General features: G+C 49.4%; 1 protein-coding gene across 1 annotated transcript; it reads right to left on the reverse strand.

Moving 5' to 3' along the window:
• LOC140902059 (scavenger receptor cysteine-rich domain-containing group B protein) lies at nucleotides 1–27,929 on the reverse strand. Its single transcript, XM_078850361.1, has 7 exons — nucleotides 27,866–27,929; nucleotides 26,773–26,962; nucleotides 26,576–26,715; nucleotides 6,986–7,175; nucleotides 6,789–6,928; nucleotides 5,928–6,122; nucleotides 1–766 (listed from the first exon to the last, which is right to left on the reverse strand). Exons 1-7 carry the CDS (start codon nucleotides 27,927–27,929, stop codon nucleotides 357–359), a joined length of 1,329 nt encoding a protein of 442 aa, XP_078706487.1. The 3' UTR covers nucleotides 1–356.
• Nucleotides 27,930–27,947: the final 18 nt, after the last annotated feature.

Raw genomic sequence — 27,947 nt, forward strand, 5'->3', positions numbered from 1 at the left:
TTATTTTATTAGAGATGCTCTAGTTCAAGAGGAATTATCTGGGGGGAGTTTTCTGGACTGTATTATACAGGATATATGACTAATTGATCACAATGGTCCCTTCTGGCCTTAGACACCTCTTGCAGTGTCTATGCTCTTTCCAAGCACTATGATAAGTGAGGGCCAGTTCTGTCCCAAGGTAGGTTCCTGCGCTGGTGTCTATGCAGTAGTGGGTTATTTCTGCCTGTAGATCGGGCCCATGTGGAGTCATTTCATGTCTTAGGCTGGATGTCAGTCGTAGCAGCAGTCTTTACTCTAGGAGTGTGTCTTGTAGTAAATCGGGTTCTTTGAGTAGGGAGGTGGGTTCCCTTTTTCCTCTACAAGCACTTTAATGACTGCTTTGGCAGCATTGGACATGGTGGCCGTGACACGGATATTCCCTGCGGAGACCACAAGCGCTTCCTGGCATTGGCCCAGCTTGGCTTTCTTGAACGTTGTGCAGCTGTTGGCAGGCATATAATTGTACATCCTTGCATAGACTTCCTCCATGTCACCAAGGTGCTCTTTGCCTGGGCAGATCTCGAGGCCAAACTCAACACAGTAGAGGTTGTAGTCAAAGGGGTTGGAGAACATGATGGCAAGGGTGAAGGCGTCTGACTTGTACACCAGCAGGCCCACGCTCCCACGAAAGCAGTACCGTCCTTTTGTGAACAGACAGCTCTCCTTGGATCCTGGCAGGATTTGGGGGGAAGGAGGCAGGAGGCTGTGGCCGCTGAAGCAGTAACTCCTGTGGGACGAGAGGGATTGAGATGAACATAGTCTGACTTCCATGGTGCAGCGCTAGCTACTTGGGGACAGCGTGGGGGTGGTGGGAATCAAACAGGGAGGGGTTAGAAGAGGTTTGTGCACTGCATTTGCAAATATTTTAGCACTGAGGCAACCGAATGAAAATCTGTTGACTCTAATGGAGATGTGCCTGCTTAAACCCGGTGTTATTGGTGTCACAGATCCGAGCTGAGTGCCCCCACTCAAGTGCTCACTAGACAGCTGAGAGGCGAATCCTGGCCCGTGGATCTTGGGTGTTTTAAGCCTCTGGAGCCTGAAAGGAGTCCAGACACTGGTCTAGTCTTGGGGTCCCTCGGCACACTCCTGGGGTGCAGTCCCTCCATCTAGCACCCCCTCCTGAGAACTATGCACATGCCTAGCCCTGGGTCTCAATGCTGACCCTTCAGACGCCCCTGTTGCTTAGCACACCATCTCCCAGAACTCCACTTAGAAGTGAGAGCCTTCTGGTGACAGTCTAACTCTCTCAGGATACAGGCAGTAATTGTAAAGCAGAGAACACACTGAGGGTGTGTCTAGCTGCAGACAAACACCCAAGGCAGAGCACAGGTCAACAGACTTGGGCTTGCAGGGCTCATGCTATGGTGCTCAACATAGCCTTGTGAACGTTCTGGCTTGGTCTGGAGCTCAGGCTCTGAAGCCTGGTAGGAGGGCGGGTCTCAGCGCTCCAGCCCCAGCCACAAGTTCAAAGTGCTGCCGACACAGCTATTTTTAGAGCCATAGCGCAAGCCCCATGAGCCCAAGTCTGGTGACCTGGACTCAGACACTCGCTGCCATGAGGGTTTTTTTGCAGTGTAGACGTACCCACAGACACTTTACACAGCATGCTACCATTGCTCGTTTATACTTAACAGGAAAAGCACATGGGAGTGCAGATCAGAGAGAACACAATAAGCTTCCTGACCACAATGCCCCTGGCTAGATCACCCTTCCCTTGATGCCATCTGGGCTCAGGGAGGCAGACAGGGTCAAAGTGCCCCTGAGGCATTAGCTGATCAGGCTGATGTAGTTACAGCACACGAGTTTCCTAGCCAGTGGAACACAAAGGAGAGATGCAGCCAGTATCACATCTGAGCATCTTTGATCACCCTAACCCAGTGGGTCACTTACCAAGAGCCCGCTTGGAAAAGTCTTTCTCCCCAAAATCCTCCCCATACCTTACACCCCCTTTCCTGGGGAAGGCTTGATTAAAATCGTCACCAATTTGTATAGGTGAACCCAGACCCATGGATCTTAAGAACAATGAAAAAGCAATCAGGTTCTTAAAACAAGAATTTTCATAGAAGAAAAAGTAAAAAAAAATCACCTCTGTAAAATCAGGATGGTAAATATCTTAAAGGATAATCAGATTCAAAACACAGAGAATTCCTCTAGGCAAAACCCTAAGTTACAAAAAGACACAAGAACAGGACTATATTCCATTCAGCACAGCTTATTTTATGAGCCTTTTAAACAAAACAGAATCTAATGCATATCGAGCTAGATTACTTACTAAATTCTAAGACTCCAGTCCTTTCTGTTCCCGGCAAAAGCAACACACAGACAGAGAGAGCCTTTGTTTCTCCCCCCCCCATTTTGGTCAGGTACCAGTGAGGTTATCATAGCTTCTTAACCCTTTACAGGTGAAAGGGTTTTTTCTTTGGCCAGGAGGGATTTTAAAGGTATTTACCCTTCCCTTTATATTTATGACACCTAGAGATACAAGAATTCAGTTATTGCTGCTGGGAATGTTTTCACTGCAGGCTCATACCTGTTGCCATTTCATGTCACCTTTCTGATGTTTATGTCTGAGGTGGATGGAATCAATATGGGTCTAGAAAATTATAAATCTGACACATGACCTGACCAGGCAAGAAACCTTTCTCCTAATGGCTACTACTTGCCTTCTAGTCATTACACCTGTCTCTCTCCGAGGAAAATAGAAAGCAAAGAGTGTGCTTGATTGGCTGGTTGTCAAGAATACTATCTTATGACGAATGATTCAGGTCAAGATGCAGGAAGAATGAATAAACAACTTCAAAGAACTAAACCAGGGATCGGCAACCTTTGGCATGCAGCCATCAGGGAAATCTGCTGGCAGGCTGGTACGGTTTGTTTCCCTGCAGCGTCCATAGGTTCGGCCGATTGTAACTCCCTCTGGCCGAGGTTCGCTGTTCCAGGCCAATGGGGGCTGTGGGAAGTGGCATGGGCTGAGGGATGTGCTGGCCGCCGCTTCCCACAGCCCCCATTGGCCTGGAACGGCAAACCGCGGCATGTGGGAGCTGCAATTGGCCAAACCTGCAGACGCTGCAGGGAAACAAACCGGCACGGCCCGCCAGCGAATTTCCCTGACAGGCCTCGAGCCAAAGGTTGCCAAAGGTTGCCAATCCCTGAACTAAACAACTAAACTAAACATCTGACCAAGTGTGAAGTAAGTATGAAGAATGTAGAGTCAGCCACCCTTATGTTACAAGTAAAAGGGGGCATTCAGTGAGGCAGAAAGGGGAGAGATTTAAAACCAATCAAAAGTTTCTATACACACACCAAAGAATTGGCTAGTGGGTCTCACTGCCAGTAGATATCACAGAGGACAAGATCTGATATGGATTTGTAAAATAGGGACTGGAGATTTATCGGCAGAATGAGACCATCCAGAGTGACAGGAGAGAGGAGAGAAGGAACAAAAAATGTCTTGCTTCAAAGCATGAACCAGCCACAAAGTGACGAACGGGGGGGTGAGGAACAAACTTCCCCTGGGGGCAGGACTTCCCTCTGCTGCCCACTGATGGGTTTTCTGCATCTTCCTCTGAAGCAGCAGGCGTTGGCCATTGCTGAAGATAGGACAATAGACTGATACAAGGCACAAAACTCTGTGAGTAGCCAGCAAAGGAGATGGCAGCTGGTGCGGGAGTGACACGGAGACACATTCCCGCTGCCCTGATGAGGCCTCACCAGTGTCGAATAGAGGGGAACGATCACGTCCCTCGATCTGCTGGCAGTGCCCCTACGTATACATCCCAAAATGCCATTGGCCTTCTTGGCAACAAGGGGACACTGTTAACTCCTATACAACTTCTCGTCCACTGTAACCTCTAGGTCCTTTTCTGCAGAACTGCTGCCGAGCCATTCGGTCCCTAGTCTGTAACGGTGCATTGGATTCTTCCGTCCTAAGTGCAGGACTCTGCCCTTGTCCTTGTTGAACCTCATCAGATTCCTTTTGGCCCCATCCCCCAATTTGTCTAGGTCCCTCTGTATCCTATCCCTACCCTCCAGCGTATCTACCTCTCCTCCCAGTTTAGTGTCATCTGCAAACTTGCTGAGGGTGCAATCCACACCATCCTCCAGATCATTTATGAAGATATTGAACAAAACTGGCCCCTAGGCCCTCCAAGACTCTCAGGGGCCAGGGGCTCCCCCGAGGGGGGCTTTCACCTCTTCGCTGCCCCCCCCCCACCTGCTCCTCTTCTTCCCTGGGGCTCGGCCGGCTGGAGCGATGCCATCGGGGCCTGCAGCGCCCACGTCGCTGGGGGGGAGGGTTGTTTCATGCTGGCAGGGAAGGGGGAGAGCCACGGGCAGATCTGCTGGTGTAACGCAGCCTAGCTCAAGTCACGGTCCGTGCTCTGCTGAGATCCATAGGGGCTCTCCATCTCTGCGTGTGTGTGTGTCTCCGTTCACAGCAGCAACACAAACAACAGCCCCTGGCAATTACCTCCGCAGTAAGTTATGGGAGAAGAGAGAGTTGGGGGCACCCAGAGCCCATGGCCTGAGGGGGAGGAGGAATGGGAGGTGCACAGAGCACCTGGCTTGGGAGGAAGGGCAACACCAACTCTCTGAGCTAAAAGAGGAGCTGTCAGTTCCTCCCAGGGCTGGGTTTACGGCACGCAGCTGAGACACCAGTCTCTCCACTGGAGGGAGTGATGCACACAGGCTTTCTCATGACCCTGTAACAAGGAGGTGATAGAGCTGATAAAATTGGCTGTTCCTGGTGTTTCCTAAATTTATTTAAAATAAGCCCTGTTCAGAATGTGCCCTGCCATTAAACGACAGTCAGGATATTTGCTGCTAGCACAGCCCTCCTCACCCCGAAGGATAGTCACGGCCATCCAGCACATGCCCCTCACACGCACTAGTGCAAGAGACAGGGAGGGTGGAACTTTTGGATGCTAAGAGAAGAAGTTTCCATCTCCCCAATCCAGGCCAGCCTCCCCTGCATCCCTGTCTTGCTGGCATCCTCCTAGTCAGTACATCTCTCGCTGAGGTCTCTGGGTGCGCACAAAACTTGAGACATCTGTGAATGAAACAATGTGAAAGGCGGTGACAATGGAGACTGAGAAGCAAAGGGAGCTGAACCAAGGACATCATGGAATGAGCTAAATCATTACAGCGATAATCCTCCTGGCAAACTTCATCATCCCCCCCCCACACACACACACACACTTCCACCCCGAGGCACAGAGTCCTGCACTCACACTGTAACCGCTTCCTCCGATAATTCCCACATACATCTCAGCAGCTACGGAGCACACTCTGCCCTATGGCACAGGGTGGCATCTGGGGAGCAGAGGAATCTCAGCTCTGAAAATAATGGACAAATCCTACAGCAATAACAGGGACCTCGGAAGCATCATTTCTGATTCCCAGAGGTGGGACAGTTTGACAGTGGCTCTCGGAGAGCAACAGGCCAGAGCCACAAAAGTAGACCCAGTTTCAAACAGGCCAGATTTTAAACTGTTTGGTCTCTGCTGTGGGCCAGTGAAGATTTAAGATCATGACAAATTTCCTCCTGCTCACAGATAGACAATCTACCCATGATTTAGCTCACAAACAGTATGCTACTCTGAGGATGATTTTGGCCCATCCTTGTAGCACCACATGATTCTGGGATTTCACCATTTAGAGGCAAATTATCAGCCAAAGATGGGATTCCCCCTCCTCCCCTCGCCAATTTCGAGGAAGTGGAACATTTTTCTGGATACAAATAATGAAAGATGTCCAAGGTTTCTTTGAGTCCTTGAGTCTGGGGCGTGGACTCAGACTTATGTTTTTCAGGCTGACCAGAGACATTGCTGCCAGAATGACCCAGCTGAATGTCTGAACCGAACCACCCACAAATGACAGTTACTCACTGGCGTATATAGCCGACTCCTCTTCCATCGCTGGGTCCTCTTCAGGCTGCCCCTTGCTGCCATTGCCAGTTCTCAGGGGCTCAGGGAGGGTGGGGGCTCCTTTCTTCAGGATGCAGGTGATGATGGGGGCAGACACCAGCAGGAGCAGAACCAGGGCAGAGGGGAGAAGCCAAACTCCAAGGGACATAGCAGGCCCTGGGGTGTGGGAGGAAAGGCAGAGGTAGGGCTGTGCCATAGTTTATAACACCAGAAGGGATCATTGTGATCACCTTGTCTGCCTTCTTACATAAGACAGGCCACAGGATGCCCCTGAACTAATTCCTGTTTGAACAGGGAGGTGGAAGGGCGGGGAATATTCTGCCCAGTGACACAGATTGATGGGGAAACTAGTATTGAGATCATGTACGATCTGGCTACATTTGGGCCCTGAAGAGTGTTGAGCGCCCCCTGAGAAATGCTGGGAGCTCTCCCATCCCACTGACATCTCAACACCTTGTGGGACCTGCCCAGCGACTCTCAGCATTAGACATTGGGGATTGAAGCAAAAAAAACTTTGGGCCAGGAAGTGAGGAGAATCCTGTGTCCACTTGTGTCCAGTCTGAATTGCAGGTGTTCACCTCACCTGGAATTCAGACCCAGCATTAACTCCCGGACTGCTGAGAAAGTGCCAAGAGAGAGAGAATGGGCAGGGCCTCAGTTTTAGCTCTCAGCAGGAAAGACCCAGCTCAGGCCAGTCTGGGACATCGGGGTCAGGGCTGATTCAGAGGGGAGAATGACCCCTGTTGAGTAACACATGCTGCTCTACTCCCTGCAGCACAGTACTCACCACACAGTGCCATATGTGTCATGGGTGAGGGTTACCTGAGCACACAACACCGACATCTTCTCTGTGGTTACAGTTATGGTCTTCCCAAGGCCCACTGCAGCATTCCGTGAGGGCAGCTTCTCTCCCTGTGCAGTTAACCTCAGTTAGCCAGATGCGGGTCAGACTCTTCTCCAAACTCAGCCCACCCTGGGGCTAACAACACCATCCCACAACCCAGCTGCCTGCACACAACTCAGCCCACCCTGGGGCTAACAACACCATCCCACAACCCAGCTGCCTGCACACAACTCCAGCATTGTTTATGTCCCAGTCAACATCACACACGCTTCCCCACTGCTGGTTGTGAAGCACCTCGACTCTCCCAGCGCAGTGACTCGAGCCATTCACCACTCGGAGCTGAGCTTGCTCTGAAATGGTCAAACCTACAAGTGAACCATGGGAATAAAGACATAGAGAAGGGGAGATTAGGTCTGACCCATGAATGTCCTTTCTAGCATCCTTTATGTTCACATATGCTTACAGTGGGATGTTCCCTGTCTTCTGGGGACCTGGAGCTGACCAGCTGTTTTCTTGAGCTAGGGCTTAGAATATGCATTTTAACAGCTTAAAATCCTAACTGTATAAAGGTAATGAGTTCTCTTCAGCTCAGACTATTTGCAGCAAGGGCTTCACAAAAAATATGACGATTTCCCAGTTGAACATATACCTCCCTTTCAAATTGCTTAATCTATTTGTAGAAACTCTACCCATAATTCCTTCCTTCACAGATGGGTGAGCCTGTGACCTGCACTATACATGGATTGCACTATTGCAACTGAAACCACTTCAAAAACCAATTTGTTGAACCTGTGCAAACCCAATGTAGATGTTCTCATTTTGATTTTGGCAGTTTTGATATTAGCTTCCCCCTGCGAGAACAGGAACAAACGGAACCAAGATAAGTATAGACACGCCAGCTGGCATGGTTTTTACTCAGCTTGCAAACAGCACTTTAGTTAACCCAGTGCAGGTTTGCACCTAAGGAACTGACTGAAGCTGAACAGCAGTGGGAACCCAGGTCAAGGGAGGGAGCATCCCACATCATCCACATCAACTGGAAGGGAGCATCCCACATCATATCATCCCATTCGGAATCCAGGAGTCCTGACTCCCAGCACCCCCTTGCTCTAACCACTAGACCCCACTCCCCTCCCAACTTTAGGAATAAAACCCAGGTGTCTGGATTCCCAGGGAAAGGCTCTGGAGTAAAAGGTGCCAAAGAAACCTTATTTATGAGGCTTTTAATATTTCTGTGCAGCTGAACACCAGGAGAAAAGGGCACTCACCCCCGAGCCAGCCCAGCAGGGCGAGCAGCGCTGTGTTCCCAGTCCCGTAACCCCTGGAGACCATCTCCACAGCCCTCGCTGTGAGCTGTGTGGCCCCCCTCAATGAGGACTGCTCAGTGGGGAAGGGAGATCCTGGTTCTGGGCTTCTCCAATCTGTGGGTTTCATTTCTCAGGCTGGCCAAAGCTGCAGCGGCTGGTTTCCTGCATGAGACGCATGATGCGCCAGACTCGCGAGTACAGGAAGGGGTGTGAGAAGACACCTGTGCAGAGCCCAGAGGGGTATGAAATGAGCCTCCTGGCAAGACCTTGCACCCCATGGCAACTGCTACAATTCATGCCCCATGCACCTCACCGCAGGGACAGCCTCAGGTACCATCTGGCGGGGCTTAGCTTGGTAAACCTCACCCACTCCCATCTTCGCCTCTCTGCATCTGCTCGTAGCCCCCCAGCACCCGTTGCATAATCTCTCCCCCTATCTCTGCACCTGTTGATGCCCCCCAGCCCTTCCCACTGCCTCTGCACCAGCTCCCCCCAACCAAGGGGGCAGACGGTCAGTGTTTCACTCATGCTGTCATGCAAACCCTGTGCTGGCAGGGACTCGAGGAGCGAGGAAGGCGTTCCTGGCTGGCTGCTGGGTGCTGTGGCTGAAGCAAGCAGTTGTCTGCAGGGCCTGGGAGCTGGAGAATAGCTTCTGGCTGGCTGCCAGGGCTCAACTAAGATGAGCTATGAGGAAGTGGCCCAAGGAAATGTAGATCAGCAATTAGTTAAGGGGCGCAGCACAAGGCTGCTATACTTCAAGGATCCCTGGTTTTGGACCCAAAGCAGTGGGTGGGACTAGGTTCCCCACCAGCCTCTGTGGGAAGTGGCTATGCCATTAGGAAGGGAATTAGAATGGTGACACCGCAGGGAAGGGGGCTGCCCTAGGACTGACTCAGCGGGGAGCTGTGGTCAGTGAACTGAGTCCAAGAGGGTGGCGCAAGTAGAGGCAAGGAGTCCCAGGGAAGAAGCCCTTGGGGCGCTGCTCAATTCCAGAGTAGGAACCTTTCAACCTAGCCAGATCGAGCGAGGGTACCGTGATGGGCCCCATTGGGCTGCTTAAAGACTGAGCCCAGGGAGGGCTATAGGAAGATGTACCAGCTGAAGGGGGACTGAGACAGGCCACCATTGGACTAATTAGGGGTGTCAGAGCAGGAAGAGTTAGAGGTTGATACCAATGGAGAAGGTACCAGGACGGGCCCTATTGGACTGTTAAAGACTGAGCCCAGGGAGAGCTACAGGACATTTTGGACTGTGTACCCCAGAAGAGGTTTGTTGGTTTCACACACAGACTTGGGCTGAGTCACTGAAGACCTGCCTGACAAGTGCAGCAGCCAATGGGGGCACCATGAGCGGAGAAAAACTGCGGGCATCCACGCACTTGACCAGGGGGTGCTTGCGATAGGTGGGTGTCAGCCTCTTACAGTGGTACCAGAAGTGGGGATCATTACAGAGACATTCAAGAAAGTTTTTTTAAAAGCACAGAGAGAAGAGAAAAGCATTTCACAGCACAGATTGTCACCAACCAAACTGCAGAACCCCCTGCTCTGGAGTCTTACAGCAAACCACCCATCACTGGTGAGCCAATCAGAAGGGATTCTTTAACCACGTGATTTGTTGTGGAATCACACGTCACTGAACAGTAAATTGCATCACAGTTTCCTAAACCAATCACAAGGATTTTATAACCCCATGGATTTTTGATGGAATTATTCAGCAGAGCATATTAAATTGTAAAGTAAAGATAAAATACTAATTCCAGTGAGCATGTATGTAGGTTTCTTTATCAACTTTTTTACAATACCTGTGTAAATTCAGCAGTTAACCTTATTTGTTTCTTAATTTGGACCAGGAATAAAATGTCCTCTTTCTCCACAATTCTTTTAGCATTTGTCTTTAAAAACTGGTAGGCTGGCCCTAATGGAATTACATGCCTAAATTTTATTCCAATTTCCCTTATTCCATATACTCAAATAATGTATTTCTTCCTAACCTTTTATATTTATTGGAAATTAGCACCTATTGGTTTAAGATGTATTAGGGGCCTCTTAATTTTTGTAAAGTTTTTGACAAACAGATAAATTTAAAAAAAAAGTAGGAAAACATGCAACACACACCCATCACTTCCAACCTCAAATGAGTGTATGTTCAAGCCAAGTTGTTCACTATTTATAAATAACCCTTTCAAAATACATTCAAAGTAGTTTTATATTATTTTATATATGTGTCTTTCTCACACACACTTGTTTTTTCAACATTGTTTCATATAAAACGCACAGGATACCTCACTCAAAGGAAATCTTATGGTGAAAATTCATTAATATGTCCATTCGTGAGAGAAAATGCAGGCCTAGTTTTAGCTACCTTTTAAATCCTCTGTCCTCAAGCTATGCCCTTTTTGGTAAGATCTGAAATGTGGATTAATTAAAGTTCTGTGTACTAAGTAAAATAAAAACAGGAATGAAGTATTTGGGAACCCTATATGTTAGTATTTGAGAGACAATATTTACAAACAAAATTTTATTCTTAAGGTTTAGCAGTAAATATTTTGCATTAATAACGTATTTGGCACATTTAGCAACATACACACAAGAGATTAACAATCACTAAACACTTAGATATGCGCACACACACACACTAGTACACAGAGTTATCTGATAGAGCGATCTGAGAAACAGTTAATTTTTTTCATTTTATTTATCGTCACACTGAAGCAGCACCAAGGTATTAATGTTCTTTCTCTTATAAAAAAATTGTTGTATCGTGTCATACTGTCTGGACTGGCTCACGACTGTGAATGCTACCTCAGGGCAGACTGCCAGAAAACAGAACAGACCCCCCCAAGCTGGTGGTGTGTTCTATAATTAGATTTCACCAAATGGTGGTAGAGAGGTAACAAGTAGCCAGTTTCCCAAAAGGATCTCAGGGCTACCCAGATTAACCCAGGTTATTCCAGCTGTTAGAATCCAAACAGCCCAGAGATGAAGGATCTTTCCCTAACGCCATACTTACAGCTTCTTCTCACAGCAAGCAAACTCACAGGGTCACTACCCACGTGGGCTCTTCCTTTGATTACACAGAGTGAGGAATGCACTTAGCGTCTTTGACCTCCGATCACCACACACACAATGATCACTTGCCTTAAAATTAGCACTTTTCTGTTAAAGTTCTTCATTTGCGTTCCACAAGGCTTCTTTTTCGTTTGATGGGTTATTTATTTACACTGTGGATGTTTGCTATTACATTATAACAGGAAACAGATAAGTGAAAACAAATGCATGTAACATCCCACTAGTTTTCATTAAGTTTAAACACCAAATATACTCTCACCAATCGTTTACCAATCATTTGGATCTGTACTAATACAGAAGTGAATTGGTCTGCCTTCCAACTCTGGATTTATAAACATTGAATGAGGCCTGGGGCTTTGGCATGAGCTGGCACCTGGTCTGCCAGCCTCACATATAGCGCCTTTAAAACCATAACCTCTAATGCAGTGGTGGGCAACCTGCGGCCCATGGGCCGCATTGCAGCTCATCAGAGCAATCTGACTGTGGGATGCAAGACATTTTGCTTACGTCCGCAGGCATGGCCCCCCGCAGCTCCCACCACTGCTCTAACACGCCCTCCCCATGCCTCCACTTCACGTCTCATAAACGTTACTGTTTTGCCCTAACCAAAGAGAAGGGGTTCTGGTGAAATAAAAAGGACTTTACAATGCTGAAAAGAGAAACTAGCTCATCCTTTTCACTAAAAGCATTCGCTTGTTTTTGAAGTGATGCCTACATGAATTTCTAAACATGCAAAAAAACCCCGACAAAAACAATCTTCACTAAGGGCAGTTTACAAGGATATGATATGTAACCCTTCTGCCTGTCAGAGTTGGCAGCAACAAGGGCTGGGTTCAGTATCTAGGGGCTCCATTCCAATAACACAATGCAAAACCAGCTCAAGCCCCCACCCAGTGACCTGGGACAAATACATACCACCCCTGCAGCCTCCAGGAGACAATACTTCCCCTCTCGCAAGCACATAGTCTGAGTGTAGCAAAAATCCTTTTAATAACAAAGACAAACAATGTGGCATTATGTTGGGGAAACACCACCTAGAGGATTCATAACACAACCCATGAGCAAGCAAATTGGGGCATGTCCTTTCCCTTTGGTTCTTGAGTCCATCAACCCAAAATCACCCGAAGTCCCAAAAGTCCAATGACTCAACAGTCTCTGACCCCCGTCAGAGCAGCCCCAGAGTTCAAAAGTTTATCTACAGAGTTTTACCTCCCAACCTGGGTGGAGATTGGGAGGGGGGTTAAGGGGCACCTTACGTGTTCCAAAGCTGATGGCCCCACCTCTCCATGGGGCTCCGCTCTGCCAGCCACCCCATGAGCTGCTCTCAGCATCCGGCAAACTGCTCTGCTCCACCAGGCGCTCTGCTCCACCAGCCGCTCTGCTCGCCGTCCCGCAAACTGCAATGCTCTGCTCTGCCAGCCATCCTGCAAATTGCTCTGCTCCATAAGTTGCTTTGCTCGCTGTCCCGCAAACTGCTTCACCATATATCTTCATGTTCCCCCCACTACTTAACACAACACTCCGTGATTTCAGCTCTAGGTACGCTCAGCTCTTTTCTGATTTCAGCTTGTAGTAGGAGAGTCTCAGTACAACGTGAATTCAGCTCAGCAGCCTGTAACTAAACTCCTAATTCGAATCAAAATTAGCTCTGATATTCCACAGTGGAGAGAGGGGGAAGTGCACTTAGCATGTGGGGCCCATGCCAACAAGCATTCATACCTGTCCCCAGCCTCTCTTCATTCACAGAGTTTTGGAACCCATGTCCCTTGCCTAGCGAGTGCTACTTAGTTGATGGCGAGTCCCTCCATCATAAAAAAAGGCCAAGTACAGTTCCACTGTCCTTGATTCCCATTATCAGGGTGTCTTAAATATAAAGGGAAGGGTAAACCCCTTTAAAATCCCTCCTGGCCAGAGGAAAAAGCCTCTCACCTGTTAAGAAGCTCAAGGTAACCTCGCTGGCACCTGACCAAAATGACCAATGAGGAGACAAAATACTTTCAAAAGCTGGGAGGAGGGAGAAAAACAAAGGATCTGTGTCTGTCTCTGTGATTTTTTGCCGGGGACAGAACAGGAATAGAGTCTTAGAACTCAGTAAGTAATCTAGTTAGGTATGTGTTAGATTATGATTTCTTTACATGGCTGAGAAAACAGCTGTGGTGAATAGAATGAATATTCCTGTCTGTGTGTCTTTTTTACAACTTAAGGTTTTGCCTAGAGGGTTTCCCTATGTTTTGAATCTAATTACCCTATAAAGTATTTACCATCCTGATTTACAGAGGTGATTCCTTTTTTACTTCTATTAAAAGTCTTCTTGTAAGTAAACTGAATGCTTTTTCATTGTTCTAAGATCCAAGGGTTTGGGTCTGTGGTCACCTATGCAAATTGCTGAGGCTTTTTACCAAACCTTCCCCAGGAAGTGGGGTGCAAGGGTTGGGAGGATTTTGGGGGAAAGACGTGTCCAAACTATGTTTTCTCAGGAACCCATATAAAGTTTGGTGGTGGCAGTGGAAGTCCAAGGGCAAAGGGTAAAATAGTTTGTACCTTCGGGAAGTTTTAACTTGTGAAAAGGCTTGTGTAGAAGTCAAGGGCCCTCCCACACATCTCCTCCGGATCCGTGAGGGGGGGGGTCCCATCTTCCGCAAGAAGGCAGGTGACGTGTTTCTTGCCCCCCCCCGCCATTTTCTCCAGGGCATAGAAGAAGCGGGAGCCGCGGTCCATCTCCCGAAGGCGGCGGATGCGGGACCGAACGAAGTCACCTCGGGCCCTGTGGTCCTCGAGGTGCTGGAGTTCCTCCCGCTTCTCCTGGCACGCTCCGCAGAGGGACGGGTCCTCGGGATCGGCGGCCAGGCGCCTCTCCATCTCTAAGACCTCCCGTTCCAACCGCTCTATCGCCGCATTTCGCCGTCGGCTGGTGCCCCGAGTGTAGTCACGGCAGAAGAGCTTGGCACGCACCTTCCCGAGATCCCACCATCGCCGCACCGAGGGAAAGGCACGCCACTGCTCTCGCCAGGCCAGCCAAAACTCCCGGAAGGACGTCACGAAGCTCTCGTCCTCCAACAGGCTGTTGTTAAAGTGCCAATAGGCCGGCCCCGGTCTCTCTGCACGGACGGAGACAGTTACGGTGACTAAATGTTGATCCGCGAATGGGGCCGGCCGAATGGCAGAGGAGTGGGCCTGTGAAAGATGGAAACGGGATAAGTAAATACGGTCCAACCGAGAGTGGTGTGACCGATGGGCCTCCACCCGGAAAAAAGTGAACGTGGAAGTGTCATCTGGGTGATGATCACTCCATACGTCCACTAGGGAGTGATGTCATTTCAAAACAAAACACTGAAAAGTTTCATTCCAAAAAGCTCTATATCGGATGTTTTGACATTGTTGGGACTCTTTTCCTATGTTTTTTTAATCAGAAAGGCAATTTTGGCAAAAATTACACAACTTCACCGAGTGTTTTCTACTTCTGCAGATGGAAAATGGTTCTGCTGAAGATTTTCCATCCGGGTCTATTTCTTGCTGAAATACTTAAACAGGTACAAGCCCTAGAGTAGATGCAGTTATACCTGTATAAAGGTGCGGTCAGAGTTCCTTCCCCACTCTGAACTCTGGGATACAGATGTGGGGACCCGCATGAAAGACCCCCCCCAAGCTTATTCTTACCAGCTTAGGTTAAAACTTCCCCAAGGCAAAGATTCCTTTCTTGCCTTGGGACCGCTGCCACCACAACGTGATTCAACAAACAGTCAGGGAAAGCACCACTTGGAGTCCTACTCCCCCAAAATATTCCCCCAAGTATACACCCCCTTTCCTGGGGAAGGCTTGAGCATATATCCTCAACAATTGGTTACAAAGGGACTACAGACCCAAACCCCTGGGTTTTAGAACAATGGAAAAATCAGTCAGGTTCTTAAAAAGAAGGATTTTATTTAAAGAGAAAAAGGTAAAAGAATCACCTCTGTAAACTTAGGCTGGTAGTTAACCTTACCAGAAAATTCAATGAGCACAGAGGAACCCCTCCTAGCCTTAGTTTAAATGTTACAACAAAACAGGGATAAACCTCCCTCAAGCAAAGGGAAAATTCAGAAGTTGAGAAAACCAAAGGTAAACTAATACACCTTGCCTGGCTGTTACTTACTACGCCGGGCTGATTCTACGCCGGGGCTGCACAGCACAGGACAGGCTGAATGGCACTACCTAAGCATATACCATGGCCGGTATTGCATTTTCTTTTGTAAGGGTGCAGTGTGTGACAGCCCAGCTTTCCTGGTTTGACGCAGTCACAGGTCTGATGCTCTGGAACTGCTCTGTATGAAGTCAGACAGGTAGCGTGACTCCCCTCAGGGCACGCCTGTCCAGGGCACGTTACTCTCAGCCGAAGGGCTATGGCCTTCCTGGTCTGACCTCAGAGCATTCAGCATCCCTGTTCACACCATACACTTCCCCTTGGTGGGTCCACCTGGACGGAACCCCAGAGGAAGCTAGAGAGCCCTGCACGCCAGCTCCACAGTCAGCCGTTACTCTCAGCCAGCGTGTAAAACAGAAGGCTTATTAGTCGACAGGAACACCGCATAGAACAGAGCTTGGTAACACAGAAATCAGTGTAACAGCCGTGTTAGTCTGTATTCGCAAAAAGAAAAGGAGGACTTGTGGCACCTTAGAGACTAACCAATTTATTTGAGCATAAGCTTTCGTGAGCTACAGCTCACTTCATCGGATGCATACTGTGGAAAGTGTAGAAGATCTTTTTTACACACAAAGCATGAAAAAATACCTCCCCCCACCCCACTCTCCTCTTGGTAATAGCTTATCTAAAGTAACAACTCTCCTTACAATGTGTATGATAATCAAGGTGGGCCATTTCCAGCACAAATCCAGGGTTTAACAACAACCTCTGGGGGGGCGGAGGAGGCAAAAACAAGGGGAAATAGATTATCTTGCATAATGACTTAGCCACTCCCAGTCTCAATTTAAGCCTAAGTTAATTGTATCCAATTTGCAAATAAATTCCAATTCAGCAGTTTCTCGCTGGAGTCTGGATTTGAAGTTTTTTTGTTGTAAGATAGCGACCTTCATGTCGCTATCTTAGGGGCAGTCAGGGGGCGGGAAGTGGGAGGGGTCGGATAGGGGGCAGGGGCCAGGCTGTTTGGGGAGGTACAGCCTTTCCTACCCGCCCATCCGTACAGTTTTGCAACCCCAGTGTGACCCTCTGGCCAAAAAGTTTGCCCACCTCTGCTCCATATTCTGCTCTCAAGGCACATCTCTCTGGAACTCTAGCCATGCTTCTCTACTAAGCCACAGGAGCTTGCTTCTCCTTGGAACTGGCGAGCTCCCTTCATTGCTTGCAGGTTTTACATTCTAATGAATTTCTGTAATGCATCTTGCTGTGTAACTGGAAGAAGACATTGTCATTCTCTTTTCTTGTCCTGCTTCTTTAGGCATCTGGCTGCCTCCCTGCAGAGCACTGCTGGGAGACATCTCCAGCCCGGAGAGCAGGTAGCTCAAGAGGGAGCGTGTTACACAGAGTCACTTTGATCCCGTTCTCACACTGGATTTTATATTCGTTCTTTGTTATTTTTTCCTTGGTCTGAGCAGGGGGTTGGACTAGATGACCTCCTGAGGTCCCTTCCAACCCTGATATTCTATGATTCTATGATAAATGTAACCTAGAATGAAAAGCTTATTGATTCTGCACTGCTCCATATTCAGATCTCAGTTCCCTTTGGGTAAATCTGGAGTCCCCTACTGCCTGCAATGGATTTACACCATTCTAAAAGGGCAATAGATGAGGAAAGAATCAGACATTATTTATGCCTGTTATGAATTCACTTTCCCACCTGCGGCTCACACAACATGGAGCCAATTCAATGTGGGGACATTCAATTCAATGTGGGGACCCGCATGAAAGACCGCCCCCCAAGCTTATTCTTACCAGCTTAGGTAAAAACTTCAATTCAATGTGGGGACATTCAATTCAATGTGGGGACCCGCATGAAAGACCGCCCCCCGAAGCTTATTCTTACCAGCTTAGGTTAAAACTTAAAGAGAAAAAGGTAAAAGAATCACCTCTGTAAACTTAGGCTGGTAGTTAACCTTACAGAGTATCAGAAAATTCAATGAGCACAGAGGAACCCCTTCTAGCCTTAGTTTCAAAGTTACAACAAAACAGGGATAAACCTCCCTCTAGCAAAGGGAAAATTCAGAAGTTGAGAAAACCAAAGATAAACTAATACACCTTGCCTGGCTGTTACTTACAAGTCTGAAATATGAGAGACTTGTTCAGAAAGATTTGGAGAACATGGATTGATGTCCGGTCCCTCTTAGTCCCAAGAGCGAATGGCCACAGAAACAAAGAACCCAAAACAAAACCTCTCCCCCACACCAGATTTCAAAGTATCTTTTGTACCCATTGGTTCCTTTGGTTAGGTGCCAACCAGGTTACTTGAGCTTCTTAACCCCTTACAGGTAAGGAGGAATTTAGGCTACCCCTATGGTTATGACAGGTGCCTTATAGCTGTATAGAGTATTGCCCTTCCATACCGGAGTAGCTGCACCCCTCTCTACTGATATAATTGCATGATGACCAACAGACTAGATCGATTCTACGCCGGGGCTGCACAGCACAGGACAGGCTGAATGGCACTACCTAAGCATATACCATGGCAGGTATTGCATTTTCTTTTGTAAGGGTGCAGTGTGTGACAGCCCAGCTTTCCTGGTTTGACGCAGTCACAGGTCTGATGCTCTGGAACTGCTCTGTATGAAGTCAGACAGGTAGCGTGACTCCCCTCAGGGCACGCCTGTCCAGGGCACGTTACTCTCAGCCGAAGGGCTATGGCCTTCCTGGTCTGACCTCAGAGCATTCAGCATCCCTGTTCACACCATACACTTCCCCTTGGCGGGTCTACCTGGACGGGACCCCAGAGGAAGCCAGAGAGCCCTGCACGCCAGCTCCACAGTCAGCCGTTACTCTCAGCCAGCGTGTAAAACAGAAGGCTTATTAGTCGACAGGAACACCGCATAGAACAGAGCTTGGTAACACAGAAATCAGTGTAACAGCCGTGTTAGTCTGTATTCGCAAAAAGAAAAGGAGGACTTGTGGCACCTTAGAGACTAACCAATTTATTTGAACATAAGCTTTCGTGAGCTACAGATCACTTCATCGGATGCATACTGTGGAAAGTGTAGAAGATCATGGCAGGGGGCATTGCTGGCACATGATGGCATATATCACACTGGTGGATGTGCAGGTGAATGAGACTCTCTGATAGTGTTGCTGACGTTATTAGGCCCTGTGATGGTGTCCCCTGACAGGCTGGGGTTATTAAATCCATTTCACGCCTTGGGGTGGAAGGGGATGGCAGGGAAAAAATTGCAACTCCTAATGGGTCGCGACTAGAAAGTGCAAAGACTGCTCCCTGGGGGGAATCTGCAAAAGGCGGGAAAGAAATAACCCTAGGGGCGGCATTAACATTGCAGGAGGAGGGGAATTGGGCAGGGATAGGGGTGGGGCCGGGGGCAGAGGTAAGGCTCTGGACTTCATGAGGCTCGCAGCTAAAAGAAGGTGCCTCCTGAGCAGAGTGAAGGGTTAAGGGATAAGGGCAGAGGCTCCCAGTGACTCTAGGCGCTGGCTCCGTGGTGGTCTTGGCGGCCATGGCATCAGGTGGTGGACCACCTTCTGCAGGGCGCTCACCCGGGAAGGCAATTAGTGGGAGGAAGCATGGGGAAAGGGGGGCTGGGGTGAGGTTACCCAGATCGAGGCCAGCTGGCAGTAGATCATCTTCTCCCTGGGTGACCAGGGTCAAATCTAGGGCCTCAATCTCCACATACACGGAGGAGAGGACAACTCCGTCTACCCCGGGGGCCTCTCCTCTAGGGCCCGCCTCAACAGTCGCCTCGGGGTTCGCGGGGGGTTCGGCTGTTATCCGGGCAAAAGGAGCTTCCTCAGGGGTCTCGGCGGGGAGGGTATCTCGTGGAGGAGAGATTATACTTTCCAATGCTATTCTGTCTTCCCCTCCCGACACAAGCGGATGGATCTCACTCGTGCCCGTAGTGGAAGGCTCGATATCAGTGCCTCCCTTCCTGGTCTTCCGGGGGGCTTCCACATCGGATGGGTGCAGCGGAACTCAAGCTTTTCGATTGCCTCGCTTCCCCTGGACTAGGGTCCAGCCCTCCATAGCTGGGGGTTGGTTAGCAAGGGTCGTGTCGGGGGGGGCGAAGGCGATGGTTCAGGGGTTCGGGGGGTAACGGTAAGGCAGCATGAGGGGCGGCGAGTTCTCCTTGGGGCGGGCCCTTTCCTATACCCGGTAGTATCTTTGCCACACCCTCCTCCATAGGCTCTACCAGATTGGTAATAGCAAGGGTGGGACTCCCTTGCTCGCCTGGGCGCACTGCTCCATATTCAGATCTGAGTTCCCTTTGGGTAAATCTGGAGTCCCCTACTGCCTGCAATGGATTTACACCATTCTAAAAGGGCAATAGATGAGGACAGAATCAGACATTATTTATGCCTGTTATGAATTCACTTTCCCACCTGCGGCTAACATAATGTGAACAACATGGAGCCAATTCAAAGCCAGGGTTACAAGACTGTCTTTGCGACATTATTTATTTTATTAGAGATGCTCTAGTTCAAGAGGAATTATCTGGGGGGAGTTTTCTGGACTGTATTATACAGGATATATGACTAATTGATCACAATGGTCCCTTCTGGCCTTAGACACCTCTTGCAGTGTCTATGCTCTTTCCAAGCACTATGATAAGTGAGGGCCAGTTCTGTCCCAAGGTAGGTTCCTGCGCTGGTGTCTATGCAGTAGTGGGTTATTTCTGCCTGTAGATCGGGCCCATGTGGAGTCATTTCATGTCTTAGGCTGGATGTCAGTCGTAGCAGCAGTCTTTACTCTAGGAGTGTGTCTTGTAGTAAATCGGGTTCTTTGAGTAGGGAGGTGGGTTCCCTTTTTCCTCTACAAGCACTTTAATGACTGCTTTGGCAGCATTGGACATGGTGGCCGTGACACGGATATTCCCTGCGGAGACCACAAGCGCTTCCTGGCATTGGCCCAGCTTGGCTTTCTTGAACGTTGTGCAGCTGTTGGCAGGCATATAATTGTACATCCTTGCATAGACTTCCTCCATGTCACCAAGGTGCTCTTTGCCTGGGCAGATCTCGAGGCCAAACTCAACACAGTAGAGGTTGTAGTCAAAGGGGTTGGAGAACATGATGGCAAGGGTGAAGGCGTCTGACTTGTACACCAGCAGGCCCACGCTCCCACGAAAGCAGTACCGTCCTTTTGTGAACAGACAGCTCTCCTTGGATCCTGGCAGGATTTGGGGGGAAGGAGGCAGGAGGCTGTGGCCGCTGAAGCAGTAACTCCTGTGGGACGAGAGGGATTGAGATGAACATAGTCTGACTTCCATGGTGCAGCGCTAGCTACTTGGGGACAGCGTGGGGGTGGTGGGAATCAAACAGGGAGGGGTTAGAAGAGGTTTGTGCACTGCATTTGCAAATATTTTAGCACTGAGGCAACCGAATGAAAATCTGTTGACTCTAATGGAGATGTGCCTGCTTAAACCCGGTGTTATTGGTGTCACAGATCCGAGCTGAGTGCCCCCACTCAAGTGCTCACTAGACAGCTGAGAGGCGAATCCTGGCCCGTGGATCTTGGGTGTTTTAAGCCTCTGGAGCCTGAAAGGAGTCCAGACACTGGTCTAGTCTTGGGGTCCCTCGGCACACTCCTGGGGTGCAGTCCCTCCATCTAGCACCCCCTCCTGAGAACTATGCACATGCCTAGCCCTGGGTCTCAATGCTGACCCTTCAGACGCCCCTGTTGCTTAGCACACCATCTCCCAGAACTCCACTTAGAAGTGAGAGCCTTCTGGTGACAGTCTAACTCTCTCAGGATACAGGCAGTAATTGTAAAGCAGAGAACACACTGAGGGTGTGTCTAGCTGCAGACAAACACCCAAGGCAGAGCACAGGTCAACAGACTTGGGCTTGCAGGGCTCATGCTATGGTGCTCAACATAGCCTTGTGAACGTTCTGGCTTGGTCTGGAGCTCAGGCTCTGAAGCCTGGTAGGAGGGCGGGTCTCAGCGCTCCAGCCCCAGCCACAAGTTCAAAGTGCTGCCGACACAGCTATTTTTAGAGCCATAGCGCAAGCCCCATGAGCCCAAGTCTGGTGACCTGGACTCAGACACTCGCTGCCATGAGGGTTTTTTTGCAGTGTAGACGTACCCACAGACACTTTACACAGCATGCTACCATTGCTCGTTTATACTTAACAGGAAAAGCACATGGGAGTGCAGATCAGAGAGAACACAATAAGCTTCCTGACCACAATGCCCCTGGCTAGATCACCCTTCCCTTGATGCCATCTGGGCTCAGGGAGGCAGACAGGGTCAAAGTGCCCCTGAGGCATTAGCTGATCAGGCTGATGTAGTTACAGCACACGAGTTTCCTAGCCAGTGGAACACAAAGGAGAGATGCAGCCAGTATCACATCTGAGCATCTTTGATCACCCTAACCCAGTGGGTCACTTACCAAGAGCCCGCTTGGAAAAGTCTTTCTCCCCAAAATCCTCCCCATACCTTACACCCCCTTTCCTGGGGAAGGCTTGATTAAAATCGTCACCAATTTGTATAGGTGAACCCAGACCCATGGATCTTAAGAACAATGAAAAAGCAATCAGGTTCTTAAAACAAGAATTTTCATAGAAGAAAAAGTAAAAAAAAATCACCTCTGTAAAATCAGGATGGTAAATATCTTAAAGGATAATCAGATTCAAAACACAGAGAATTCCTCTAGGCAAAACCCTAAGTTACAAAAAGACACAAGAACAGGACTATATTCCATTCAGCACAGCTTATTTTATGAGCCTTTTAAACAAAACAGAATCTAATGCATATCGAGCTAGATTACTTACTAAATTCTAAGACTCCAGTCCTTTCTGTTCCCGGCAAAAGCAACACACAGACAGAGAGAGCCTTTGTTTCTCCCCCCCCATTTTGGTCAGGTACCAGTGAGGTTATCATAGCTTCTTAACCCTTTACAGGTGAAAGGGTTTTTTCTTTGGCCAGGAGGGATTTTAAAGGTATTTACCCTTCCCTTTATATTTATGACACCTAGAGATACAAGAATTCAGTTATTGCTGCTGGGAATGTTTTCACTGCAGGCTCATACCTGTTGCCATTTCATGTCACCTTTCTGATGTTTATGTCTGAGGTGGATGGAATCAATATGGGTCTAGAAAATTATAAATCTGACACATGACCTGACCAGGCAAGAAACCTTTCTCCTAATGGCTACTACTTGCCTTCTAGTCATTACACCTGTCTCTCTCCGAGGAAAATAGAAAGCAAAGAGTGTGCTTGATTGGCTGGTTGTCAAGAATACTATCTTATGACGAATGATTCAGGTCAAGATGCAGGAAGAATGAATAAACAACTTCAAAGAACTAAACCAGGGATCGGCAACCTTTGGCATGCAGCCATCAGGGAAATCTGCTGGCAGGCTGGTACGGTTTGTTTCCCTGCAGCGTCCATAGGTTCGGCCGATTGTAACTCCCTCTGGCCGAGGTTCGCTGTTCCAGGCCAATGGGGGCTGTGGGAAGTGGCATGGGCTGAGGGATGTGCTGGCCGCCGCTTCCCACAGCCCCCATTGGCCTGGAACGGCAAACCGCGGCATGTGGGAGCTGCAATTGGCCAAACCTGCAGACGCTGCAGGGAAACAAACCGGCACGGCCCGCCAGCGAATTTCCCTGACAGGCCTCGAGCCAAAGGTTGCCAAAGGTTGCCAATCCCTGAACTAAACAACTAAACTAAACATCTGACCAAGTGTGAAGTAAGTATGAAGAATGTAGAGTCAGCCACCCTTATGTTACAAGTAAAAGGGGGCATTCAGTGAGGCAGAAAGGGGAGAGATTTAAAACCAATCAAAAGTTTCTATACACACACCAAAGAATTGGCTAGTGGGTCTCACTGCCAGTAGATATCACAGAGGACAAGATCTGATATGGATTTGTAAAATAGGGACTGGAGATTTATCGGCAGAATGAGACCATCCAGAGTGACAGGAGAGAGGAGAGAAGGAACAAAAAATGTCTTGCTTCAAAGCATGAACCAGCCACAAAGTGACGAACGGGGGGGTGAGGAACAAACTTCCCCTGGGGGCAGGACTTCCCTCTGCTGCCCACTGATGGGTTTTCTGCATCTTCCTCTGAAGCAGCAGGCGTTGGCCATTGCTGAAGATAGGACAATAGACTGATACAAGGCACAAAACTCTGTGAGTAGCCAGCAAAGGAGATGGCAGCTGGTGCGGGAGTGACACGGAGACACATTCCCGCTGCCCTGATGAGGCCTCACCAGTGTCGAATAGAGGGGAACGATCACGTCCCTCGATCTGCTGGCAGTGCCCCTACGTATACATCCCAAAATGCCATTGGCCTTCTTGGCAACAAGGGGACACTGTTAACTCCTATACAACTTCTCGTCCACTGTAACCTCTAGGTCCTTTTCTGCAGAACTGCTGCCGAGCCATTCGGTCCCTAGTCTGTAACGGTGCATTGGATTCTTCCGTCCTAAGTGCAGGACTCTGCCCTTGTCCTTGTTGAACCTCATCAGATTCCTTTTGGCCCCATCCCCCAATTTGTCTAGGTCCCTCTGTATCCTATCCCTACCCTCCAGCGTATCTACCTCTCCTCCCAGTTTAGTGTCATCTGCAAACTTGCTGAGGGTGCAATCCACACCATCCTCCAGATCATTTATGAAGATATTGAACAAAACTGGCCCCTAGGCCCTCCAAGACTCTCAGGGGCCAGGGGCTCCCCCGAGGGGGGCTTTCACCTCTTCGCTGCCCCCCCCCCACCTGCTCCTCTTCTTCCCTGGGGCTCGGCCGGCTGGAGCGATGCCATCGGGGCCTGCAGCGCCCACGTCGCTGGGGGGGAGGGTTGTTTCATGCTGGCAGGGAAGGGGGAGAGCCACGGGCAGATCTGCTGGTGTAACGCAGCCTAGCTCAAGTCACGGTCCGTGCTCTGCTGAGATCCATAGGGGCTCTCCATCTCTGCGTGTGTGTGTGTCTCCGTTCACAGCAGCAACACAAACAACAGCCCCTGGCAATTACCTCCGCAGTAAGTTATGGGAGAAGAGAGAGTTGGGGGCACCCAGAGCCCATGGCCTGAGGGGGAGGAGGAATGGGAGGTGCACAGAGCACCTGGCTTGGGAGGAAGGGCAACACCAACTCTCTGAGCTAAAAGAGGAGCTGTCAGTTCCTCCCAGGGCTGGGTTTACGGCACGCAGCTGAGACACCAGTCTCTCCACTGGAGGGAGTGATGCACACAGGCTTTCTCATGACCCTGTAACAAGGAGGTGATAGAGCTGATAAAATTGGCTGTTCCTGGTGTTTCCTAAATTTATTTAAAATAAGCCCTGTTCAGAATGTGCCCTGCCATTAAACGACAGTCAGGATATTTGCTGCTAGCACAGCCCTCCTCACCCCGAAGGATAGTCACGGCCATCCAGCACATGCCCCTCACACGCACTAGTGCAAGAGACAGGGAGGGTGGAACTTTTGGATGCTAAGAGAAGAAGTTTCCATCTCCCCAATCCAGGCCAGCCTCCCCTGCATCCCTGTCTTGCTGGCATCCTCCTAGTCAGTACATCTCTCGCTGAGGTCTCTGGGTGCGCACAAAACTTGAGACATCTGTGAATGAAACAATGTGAAAGGCGGTGACAATGGAGACTGAGAAGCAAAGGGAGCTGAACCAAGGACATCATGGAATGAGCTAAATCATTACAGCGATAATCCTCCTGGCAAACTTCATCCCCCCCCCCCCCCCCACACACACACACACTTCCACCCCGAGGCACAGAGTCCTGCACTCACACTGTAACCGCTTCCTCCGATAATTCCCACATACATCTCAGCAGCTACGGAGCACACTCTGCCCTATGGCACAGGGTGGCATCTGGGGAGCAGAGGAATCTCAGCTCTGAAAATAATGGACAAATCCTACAGCAATAACAGGGACCTCGGAAGCATCATTTCTGATTCCCAGAGGTGGGACAGTTTGACAGTGGCTCTCGGAGAGCAACAGGCCAGAGCCACAAAAGTAGACCCAGTTTCAAACAGGCCAGATTTTAAACTGTTTGGTCTCTGCTGTGGGCCAGTGAAGATTTAAGATCATGACAAATTTCCTCCTGCTCACAGATAGACAATCTACCCATGATTTAGCTCACAAACAGTATGCTACTCTGAGGATGATTTTGGCCCATCCTTGTAGCACCACATGATTCTGGGATTTCACCATTTAGAGGCAAATTATCAGCCAAAGATGGGATTCCCCCTCCTCCCCTCGCCAATTTCGAGGAAGTGGAACATTTTTCTGGATACAAATAATGAAAGATGTCCAAGGTTTCTTTGAGTCCTTGAGTCTGGGGCGTGGACTCAGACTTATGTTTTTCAGGCTGACCAGAGACATTGCTGCCAGAATGACCCAGCTGAATGTCTGAACCGAACCACCCACAAATGACAGTTACTCACTGGCGTATATAGCCGACTCCTCTTCCATCGCTGGGTCCTCTTCAGGCTGCCCCTTGCTGCCATTGCCAGTTCTCAGGGGCTCAGGGAGGGTGGGGGCTCCTTTCTTCAGGATGCAGGTGATGATGGGGGCAGACACCAGCAGGAGCAGAACCAGGGCAGAGGGGAGAAGCCAAACTCCAAGGGACATAGCAGGCCCTGGGGTGTGGGAGGAAAGGCAGAGGTAGGGCTGTGCCATAGTTTATAACACCAGAAGGGATCATTGTGATCACCTTGTCTGCCTTCTTACATAAGACAGGCCACAGGATGCCCCTGAACTAATTCCTGTTTGAACAGGGAGGTGGAAGGGCGGGGAATATTCTGCCCAGTGACACAGATTGATGGGGAAACTAGTATTGAGATCATGTACGATCTGGCTACATTTGGGCCCTGAAGAGTGTTGAGCGCCCCCTGAGAAATGCTGGGAGCTCTCCCATCCCACTGACATCTCAACACCTTGTGGGACCTGCCCAGCGACTCTCAGCATTAGACATTGGGGATTGAAGCAAAAAAAACTTTGGGCCAGGAAGTGAGGAGAATCCTGTGTCCACTTGTGTCCAGTCTGAATTGCAGGTGTTCACCTCACCTGGAATTCAGACCCAGCATTAACTCCCGGACTGCTGAGAAAGTGCCAAGAGAGAGAGAATGGGCAGGGCCTCAGTTTTAGCTCTCAGCAGGAAAGACCCAGCTCAGGCCAGTCTGGGACATCGGGGTCAGGGCTGATTCAGAGGGGAGAATGACCCCTGTTGAGTAACACATGCTGCTCTACTCCCTGCAGCACAGTACTCACCACACAGTGCCATATGTGTCATGGGTGAGGGTTACCTGAGCACACAACACCGACATCTTCTCTGTGGTTACAGTTATGGTCTTCCCAAGGCCCACTGCAGCATTCCGTGAGGGCAGCTTCTCTCCCTGTGCAGTTAACCTCAGTTAGCCAGATGCGGGTCAGACTCTTCTCCAAACTCAGCCCACCCTGGGGCTAACAACACCATCCCACAACCCAGCTGCCTGCACACAACTCAGCCCACCCTGGGGCTAACAACACCATCCCACAACCCAGCTGCCTGCACACAACTCCAGCATTGTTTATGTCCCAGTCAACATCACACACGCTTCCCCACTGCTGGTTGTGAAGCACCTCGACTCTCCCAGCGCAGTGACTCGAGCCATTCACCACTCGGAGCTGAGCTTGCTCTGAAATGGTCAAACCTACAAGTGAACCATGGGAATAAAGACATAGAGAAGGGGAGATTAGGTCTGACCCATGAATGTCCTTTCTAGCATCCTTTATGTTCACATATGCTTACAGTGGGATGTTCCCTGTCTTCTGGGGACCTGGAGCTGACCAGCTGTTTTCTTGAGCTAGGGCTTAGAATATGCATTTTAACAGCTTAAAATCCTAACTGTATAAAGGTAATGAGTTCTCTTCAGCTCAGACTATTTGCAGCAAGGGCTTCACAAAAAATATGACGATTTCCCAGTTGAACATATACCTCCCTTTCAAATTGCTTAATCTATTTGTAGAAACTCTACCCATAATTCCTTCCTTCACAGATGGGTGAGCCTGTGACCTGCACTATACATGGATTGCACTATTGCAACTGAAACCACTTCAAAAACCAATTTGTTGAACCTGTGCAAACCCAATGTAGATGTTCTCATTTTGATTTTGGCAGTTTTGATATTAGCTTCCCCCTGCGAGAACAGGAACAAACGGAACCAAGATAAGTATAGACACGCCAGCTGGCATGGTTTTTACTCAGCTTGCAAACAGCACTTTAGTTAACCCAGTGCAGGTTTGCACCTAAGGAACTGACTGAAGCTGAACAGCAGTGGGAACCCAGGTCAAGGGAGGGAGCATCCCACATCATCCACATCAACTGGAAGGGAGCATCCCACATCATATCATCCCATTCGGAATCCAGGAGTCCTGACTCCCAGCACCCCCTTGCTCTAACCACTAGACCCCACTCCCCTCCCAACTTTAGGAATAAAACCCAGGTGTCTGGATTCCCAGGGAAAGGCTCTGGAGTAAAAGGTGCCAAAGAAACCTTATTTATGAGGCTTTTAATATTTCTGTGCAGCTGAACACCAGGAGAAAAGGGCACTCACCCCCGAGCCAGCCCAGCAGGGCGAGCAGCGCTGTGTTCCCAGTCCCGTAACCCCTGGAGACCATCTCCACAGCCCTCGCTGT

This window comes from Lepidochelys kempii, chromosome 23 (genome assembly GCF_965140285.1).
Source record: "Lepidochelys kempii isolate rLepKem1 chromosome 23, rLepKem1.hap1, whole genome shotgun sequence".
Classification (NCBI taxonomy): domain Eukaryota; kingdom Metazoa; phylum Chordata; order Testudines; family Cheloniidae; genus Lepidochelys; species Lepidochelys kempii.

Excerpts from the sequence above, each read along its gene's own strand:
- LOC140902059 (XM_078850361.1), bottom strand. The coding sequence starts at position 27,929 with ATGGTCTCCAGGGGTTACGGGACTGGGAACACAGCGCTGCTCGCCCTG. Across the intron at positions 26,963-27,865 it reads CCTGCTGGGCTGGCTCGGGG|GTTTGACCATTTCAGAGCAA; the intron begins GTGAGTGCCCTT and ends GTTCACTTGTAG. Across the intron at positions 6,929-6,985 it reads TTAGCCCCAGGGTGGGCTGA|TTTGGAGAAGAGTCTGACCC; the intron begins GTTGTGTGCAGG and ends GGGTGGGCTGAG.